This window comes from Amblyraja radiata, chromosome 2 (assembly GCF_010909765.2).
Source record: "Amblyraja radiata isolate CabotCenter1 chromosome 2, sAmbRad1.1.pri, whole genome shotgun sequence".
In the NCBI taxonomy this organism is placed as follows: Eukaryota; Metazoa; Chordata; class Chondrichthyes; order Rajiformes; family Rajidae; genus Amblyraja; species Amblyraja radiata.
In genome coordinates, this window is record NC_045957.1 from 85,346,669 (window position 1) to 85,355,000 (window position 8,332).

Consider the following 8,332-nt stretch of genomic DNA (forward strand, 5'->3'; position numbering starts at 1 on the left):
ATCCACTGCTTTACCCTCATCAATTTTCCGAGTAACCTCTTCAAAAAATTCAAGAAGATTAGTCAAACATGATCTTCCAGGCACAAATCCATGTTGACTTCCTAATTAGGCCCTGTTTATCCAGATGCTTATATATATATTATCGTTTCCATAAGTATATGAGTATCCTTTCCATTAATTTGCCCACCACTGACGTCAAATTAACAGGTCAACCGAACAGGGACATAAAGATTCTGTACTTAAAATTTCACCTTTAAATGTCCTCCATTTCTCTTCTACATCCTTCCCATAAAACAAAATGTCCCAATTCACTCCTTTTAAATCCTTTCGCATCTCCTCAAAGTTAGCCTATCTCCAATCAAAAATCTCAACCCTAGGTCCAGCTCTGACCCTCTCCATAATTATATTGGAACTAATGGTATTGTGATCACTGGACCCGAAGTGCTCTCCAACGCATACCTCCGCCACCTGACCTGTCTCATTTCCTAACAGGAGGTCCAGCACCGCCCCTTCTCTAGTAGGTACCAATATGTATTGCTGCAAAAAACTATCCTGCACACATTTTACAAACTCCAAACCATCCAGCCCATTTACAGAATGTGTTTCCCAGTCTATGTGTGGAAAATTGAAATCTCCCACAATCACTACCTTGTGCTTACTACTAATATCTGCGATCTCCTTACATACAGTATTTGCTCTTCCAATTATCGCTCCCCATTAGGCGGTCTATAATACACCCCTATAAGTGTTGCTACACCTTTCCCATTTCTCAGTTCCACCCAAATAGCCTCCCTAGATGAGCCCTCTAATCTATCCTGCCAAAGCACTGCTGTAATATCTTCCCTGACAAGCAATGCAACACCTCCACCTCTTGCCCCTCCAATTCTATCACACCTGAAGCAACGAAATCCTGGAATATTTAGTTTCCTATCACAGCCCTTCTGCAACCATGTTTCACTGATTGCCACAACATCATACTTCCAGGTGTCTATCCAGACTCTAAGCTCATCCACCTTTCTTACAAAGCTCCTAGCATTAAAATATACACATTTAAGAAACCCACCACATCTTATTCTCTGTTTATTATCTTTTTCTTCTTTCTCCCCTACATTTTGGGTCCGAGTGCTTTCCTTCTCTGCCTCCTGCCTCACACACTGACTGCTAGCTTTCCCTATTTGAGTCCCTCCCCCCAACCGTTCTAGTTTAAAGTCTCCCCAGTAGCCTCTCTTCATTACGTGTCTTGTGCTCTATTTTTCAGAGATCTTCGAAACATTGTTATTTCTTGGGGCCTCTTTATTCCTTCTATCAATCCAATGACATGATGACAATTTTATCTATTGTAGATATTTATAAACTTCTAAAGACAAAGTTATCTTTCAAACCATTAACATATGATTAAAAAATACATTGCGCGATTGTGTACCGCTTTGGCTGCATTTTGGCAACTTCTTGGTGTGTCTCTTGTTCCTTTCTGTTCCTTACTGCTTCTCGACGCCTCTTTGCGTTGTTCCTTGACCATCCTGCAACTTGTTTGCTCCCGCTTCTTGGCATGATGCAAAAAAGAGAAAGATATTTATCACAATGTAGATATTTATAAACTTCTAATGACAATTTTATCTATCAATCCATTAACATGATTTAAAAAGACATTGCACTATCGTGTACTGTTTTGGCTGTAAATTGGCAACTTCTTGTTGTGTCTCTTGTTCCCTGCGATCTTCCGTTATTTGTTGGAGATCCTCAAGAGGTTCAGTCCTTTCTTGTGGCGTCTCTTGTTCCCTTCTGCTCCTTACTGCCTCTTGATGTCTCTTTGCGGTGTTCCTCGACCACCCTGCAACTCGTTTGCTCCTGGTTCTTGGCATGATGTAAAAAATATAGATATTCATCAGGATGTAGATATTTATAAACTTCTAAAGTCAATTTTATCTATCAATCCATTAACATATGAATAAAAAAGACATTGCTCTTTTGTGTACTGTTTTGGCTGTATTTTGGTGACTTCTTGTTGTGTCTCTTGTTCCCTGCTGTCCTTGCATTATTTCTCAGAGATCCTCAAGACCTTCAGTCTAAATATCTGAGATCCATAAATGAAGTGACAGTGACAACTCGAGACAAAAAGGCAACATTTGAAGAAGAATGTTATTTTCAATATGTGCAAAAATGCCCACAAATAAAAAAAGGTCGTAATGGAAAAAATCGATGCTTTTTTTACTCGTAGGTTTAGTCGTAATAAGTCGTAGTAGGTCTCCATGTTAGTCGTAGGTAATCGAGGGTAGTCGAAGGTAATAGAAGATGGTCATAGGTCTTCATCATAGTGGAAGGGAGATCGAAGGAGGTCATCTTCACTCTCCACTATTCGGTGTCCAATTTTCCCGAAGTTAGTCGAAGCTAGTCTTCAACATAGTCGAAGGAGGTCTTCTACATAGTCGAAGGAGGTCTTCAACATGACATTTTTTCAAACTCTCCTAAACTCTTCTAAACTCACCAATTAGGGCGCCGAAGTGGGACACCCCTTAACCTTGATACTCAATGCCATTATCAATACCAAATCCTCAACCATCAATATCTTGTAAATCCATCTGCAAGATTTTTCAGGAAACATGATAGAACACTCTTGACCTCAAAGGATTGCAGCACCAACAACTTTCAAGTGGCTTGTTGACATACAGGAGGAAACATCCCACTGCAGTGGCACCTTATGTAGCCTAAACAATTGTCCTCTCCACCAAAAACAAATTGTGAGATTAGTTGTGCCATCTATGAAATGCATTCCACCACCTCCCATGACCAAGACCTGTATGGTGATATTGCCACCTGCAAGTTCTCTTTGAAGACATTGGACATCGTGACCTACAAAAATATTACAACTCACCCATCTTCTCTGAAACGTAAGCCTGGAGAAAAAATACTCCAATGGCTCAATTTTTTTTCAAATACTGGCCTTTCTTCCATCTTATGATCCGAAGTTGATATTCACTGATAGTCGCAGAAAATTTCAATTCCGCTTGCAAATCCTCAGAAAATGCACTCTATGCTGACATACAATGACTTTGACAATACACCAAAGTGACACTCATGTCAAACAATAGAAAAGTAAAGATCATCACCAACAAGGCAGAATCCAACCACCTAAACGTGACACAAAATGCCTTCTCCTTTGTATTCTTTCTCGTTCTTCCTCAAGATGTTGAGTTCTTTCTTGCTGCGTCTCTTGTTCCCTTCTCTCCTGCTCTCTCTCTCGATTATCTCGGAGACATTGAGTTCTTTCTTGCTGCGTCTGTTGTTCCCTTCTCTTCTGCTCTCTCTCTCATCTCTGAGACCTTGAGATCTTTGTTGCTGCGTCTCTTGTGCCCTTGTCTCCTGCTCTCTCTGTCGATCATCTTGGAGACGTTGAGTTCTTTCTTGCTGCGTCTCTTTTTCCCCTCTCCCCTGATCTCTCACTCGATTATCTTGGAGACGTTGAGTTCTTTCTTGCTGCGTCTTTTGTGCCCTTCTCTCCCGCTTTTGTCTTTCCTTGACCATCCTGCACCTCTTTTTCTCCCTTTTCTTGGCATGATTTTAAAAATGCAACTCTTGCAAAGTTAATGTTAATCAATGCAATTGCCAAGTATTTTTTCAAGCAGCAGTCTAATTAAAGTGTAAAATCGCAAATTAATAATTAAAATATAAAAGCTTATCGTTAAAAACAGCGAAGTCAGAATGTTCTGGAAGAGTGGTTGTTGAGCTCTGCTTCCCTCACGTGGGGCCCGGAGCAGTAATCGTTTTCTTTAAAAGTCCAAGTGTTTTAAAATAAATGCTATTGAATGGAATGGCCAACTTTTTGTTTTGAATCAGCAGTGTAATTAAAGTGTGAAATCTAGATTAATCAATGCAATCGGCAAGTTAAAAAAAAAAAATGTCAATCAATGCAATTGCCAAGTCTTTTTCAAATAAATGTCAATGCAATCTCCAAGTTTCTTTTCAAGCAGCAGTCAAAAAATAATCAATGCAATAGGAAATTAAATAATCAATAATCTTATCTATTATATAAAAGTCTGTGCCTGTCGCCTGTCGTCCGTCCGGCTGCCTTTCTGCCTTTTGATTCATTTCCATCGTGTGATGTCACAATGCCCAATGCTCGCAGATGTCCAATCACAATGCCCAATGCTCGCAGATGTCCAATCACAATGCCCAATGCTCGCAGATGTCCAATCGGAATAGATCCATTTACATGTACGGCTTCCGGCTGCATTTCTTCCTTTGATTCACTGCAACTCCGAAACCAGACGCAGAATCGCCGACATCTTTTCCATTTCGGTAGAGATTTCACTTTTCTTTCTAAGTATCCGCTCCTTATTACATTTCGTCGTGTTTAAGTACACGTTTTTAATCAAATCCTCCCCCCCCCCCCCAATATTTCAAAAATAAACTGGCTTCTCACCCATAGAATCAGCACCAGCCCCAGCCCATGGTGAACGTTCCATCGTGTGATGTCACAATGCCTGATGCTCACAGATGTCCAATCGGAATGGATTCATTTACATATGCCTTTGCAGGAGCACCAGCCCCTGGTGAACGTTCCATCGTGTGATGTCACAATGCCCAATGCTCAAATACATTGTTGCCATAGAGGGAGTACAGAGATGGTTCACCAGACTGATTCCTGGAATGTCAGGATTTTCAAATGAAGAAAGACTGGATAGACTCGCCTTGTACTCGCTAGATTTTAGAAGATTGAGGGGGTATCTTATAGAAACGTATAACATTCTTAAGAGGTTGGACAGGCTAGATGCAGGAAGATTGTTCCGGATGTTGGGGAAGACCAGAACAAGGGGTCACAGTTTAAGGATAAGGGGGAAATCCTTTAGGACAGAGATGAGATAAACATTTTTCACACAGAGAGTGGTGAATCTCTGGAATTCTCTGCCACAGAAGGTAGTTGAGGTCAGTTCATTGGCTATATTTAAGAGGAAGTTAGATGTGGCCCTTGTGGCTAAAGGGATCAGGGGGTATGGAGAGAAGGCAGGTACAGGATACTGAGTTGGATGATCAGCCATGATCATATTGAATGGTGGTGCAGGCTAGAAGGGCCGAATGGCCTACTCCTGCACTTAATTTCTATGTTTCTATGTTTCCCTCTCAGCACCCCTCTCCCTCTCCCACCCATCCCTGTCTCCCCCACCCCCCTTTCCTCTCTACCACCACCCCCTTACCCCTACCCCTCTGTCCCTCTTTCACCACTCCCCCTACCCCTCCCTACCCACTCTTCCACTTCTATCCCCTTACCCGACGCCTCTGCCTCCCCCACCCCTCTCTCTTCCGCTCCCTTCCCCTCTCTCCCCCACCCCTTCCCCTCTGTCCCTCTTCCACCACTCCCCCGTCCCTCTTCTACCACTCCCGCTACCCCTCTACCCCTCCCTCCCTCCCCACTCTTCCACTTCTCTCCCACTCTCTCCTCCCCTCTCCTCATCCCTCTCCCATCCCTCTCTCCCCCACCCCCCTTCCCTCTCTACCCCACCCCTTCCCTCTCTCCCCCCACCCCCTTCCCTCTGTCCCTCTTCCATCACTCCCGCTACCCCTCTCCTCCCTCCCCACTCTTCCACTTCTCTCCCCCTTCCCCTCCACTCTCCCTCCCCACTCTTTCCCCTCTCTCCCCCCACCCCTCTCCCCATCCCTCCCTCCTCCCCTCCCTCCCATCCCCCCTCCCATCTCTCTCCCCATCTCTCACCCCCTACCCTGCTCTCATTTCCCTCCCAAATCTATCCTGTTTCCTCCTCCTCTCCCCTCCCTCTCCTCACCCTCCTTCTCCCGCCCATCACTCTCTCCCCCACCCCCCTTCCCTATCTACCCCACCCCCTTCCCTCTATACCCCACCCCCTTCCCTCTCTCCCCCCGCCCCCTTCCCCTACCCCTCTGTCCCTCTTCCACCACTCCCTCTACCCCTCCCTCCCCACTCTTCCACTTCTCTCCCCTTATTCCACCCCTCTCCCTCCCTCACCCCTCTCTCTTCCCTTCCCTGTCCCACCCCTTCCCCTACCCCTCTGTCCCTCTTCCACCACTCCCCCGTCCCTCTTCCACCACTCCCGCTACCCCTCCCACCCTCCCCACTCTACCACTTCTCTCCCCCTTCTTTCCTCCCCCTCTCCCTCTCCTCACCCCTCTTCCATCCCTCTCTCCCCCACCCCTTCCCTCTCTCCCCCGCCCCCTTCCACTCTGTCCCTCTTCCACCACTCCCCCTACCCCCCCCTCTCCCACTTCTCTCCCCTTACCCCACCCCTCTCCCTCCTCCACCCTTGTCTCCCCCTCCCTTCCCCTCTCTCCCCCACCCCTTCCCCTACCCCTCTGTCCCTCTTCCACCACTCCCCCTGTCCCTCTTCCACCACTCCTGCTACCCCTCTCCCCATCCCTCCCTCCCTCCCTCCCCACTCTTCCACTTCTCTCCCCCCCTCCCCCCCCAACACTCTTTCCCCTCTCCCCCCTCACCCCTCACCCCCTCCCATCCCACTCTCCCCCTCCCTCCACACTCTTCCCCCTCTCCCTCCTCATTCCCTTACCGTGCACAGTCTCTGTCTTTAAGAAGGAACTACAGATGCTGGCAGCGCCTATGGAGCGAATTGAATGGTCAACGTTTTTGGCCGAAACCCGGAAGAAGGGTTTCGGCCAAAAACGTTGCCCTTTTCCTTCGGTCCATAGATGCTGCTGCACCCGCTGAGTTTATCCAGCTTTTTTGTTGTTGTACCAGCCTCTCTCTCTCTCTGCCCTTTTCTCTTCTCTCGACTCATGCACGCCCGCTCCAACCCCTCCCCCCCCCTTCACCTCTCTCCCCCATCCTCTTCTCCACCCCCACCCCCCCTCTCCCTCGCCACCCTCCTCCTCCCCTTCCTCACAAAATATTTTTTGTGGGGGCGGGTCCTCAGTGTGTGTGACTGTTTGTGGAGGCGGCCACACGCTCTCCATTCAAGAAGATGCTCATCTGTTTGTGGAGGAGCGTGCTTAGTATGTGACCAAAGATCTTATAGCGGAGCTCTCCGCTACAAGATCTTTGTGTGTGACGACACACGCCCCCCCCCCCCCCCCCCTTTGGTGCAGGAGGCGCGCGCAGCATCTGAACGCTCAGCGATTATTCGAATTCTTCACTAACCGTCATTCTGACTTTGCTTGTGAAGAGAAAAGTCCTGAATTACATTTGTCTGATGCAGGAAGATTGTTCCCGATGTTGGAGAAGTCCAGGACAAGCGGGTCACAGTTTAAGGATAAAGGGGAAATCCTTTTGTACTGAGATGAGGAAAACATTTTTCACACAGATAGTGGTGAGTCTCTGGAACTCTCTGCCACAGAAGGTAGTTGAGGCCAGTTCATTGGCTATATTTAAGAGGGAGTTAGATGTGGCCCTTGTGACTAAAGGGATCAGGGGGTATGGAGAGAAGGCAGGTATAGGATACTGAGTTGGATGATCAGCCATGATCATATTGAATGGTGGTGCAGGCTCGAAGGGCCGAATGGCCTACTCCTGCACTTAATTTCTATGGTTCTATGTTTCTCTCTCCTCACCCCTCTCCCTCTGCCACCCATCCCTCTCTCCCCCACCCCCTTCCCTCTCTACGCCACCCCCTTCCCTCTCTTCACCCGCCCCCTTCCTCCTACCCCTCTGTCCCTCTTCCATCACTCCCCCTACCCCTCTCCTCCTCCCTCCCCACTCTTCCACCTCTCCCCCTTCCCCCTCCACTCTCTCCCCCCACTCTTTCCCCTCTCTCCCCCCACCCCTTTCCCCCTCCCTCCCTCCTCCCCTACCTCCCCATCCTCCCCCTCCCCCACATCTCTCTCCCCATCCCCCTCTCTCACCCCCTACCCCGCTCTCCTTTCCCTCCCAAATCTGTCCCGTTTCCTCCTCCTCCTCTCCCCTCCCCCCTCCCTCCCCTCTTCTCACTCCCCCTTTGGGGAAACGCCGTTGGGGAAACAGACCCAACGGGTCTGCACTTGGTCTAGTAACTATTAAAACTCTCGTTGGTTTGTTAGTTTGTAACGGATTCTATTTCGCGAATATTCGTTTAAGGCGTTTGTGGATTTACTCCTCCTGTAGACATTTTCCTCCACATTTTGTTTTGAAAATTAGAATATTAGGTTATTAATTTCCCTGCTTTTTTAGTAAAAAACATTTAAAAAAATTAAAATCAAACTGCTGCATGAGTCACAGTGCCATCTCACAGATGTACAATCACAATGGATTTCATTTGCATATGACATCACAATGGGACAGGGGTGGGAGATCTCTTCTTCTCCCTCCCTCCCTTCCATCCCCCTGCCTTTCCCCCATTCCCCCCTTCTCTCTCTCCCCCTTCTCTCTATCCCCCCT

General features: G+C 47.4%; 1 protein-coding gene across 1 annotated transcript in view; it reads right to left on the reverse strand.

Annotated features, from left to right (window-relative positions):
• Window positions 1–1,478: 1,478 nt before the first annotated feature.
• The window catches only part of LOC116985146 (molybdenum cofactor sulfurase-like), a 20,020-nt gene continuing 13,166 nt past the window's right edge, over window positions 1,479–8,332 (reverse strand). Inside the window, exon 4 of the mRNA XM_033039670.1 lies at window positions 1,479–1,543. Coding sequence (XP_032895561.1) covers window positions 1,479–1,543 — 65 coding nt within the window. The remainder of the gene's footprint in view (window positions 1,544–8,332) is intronic.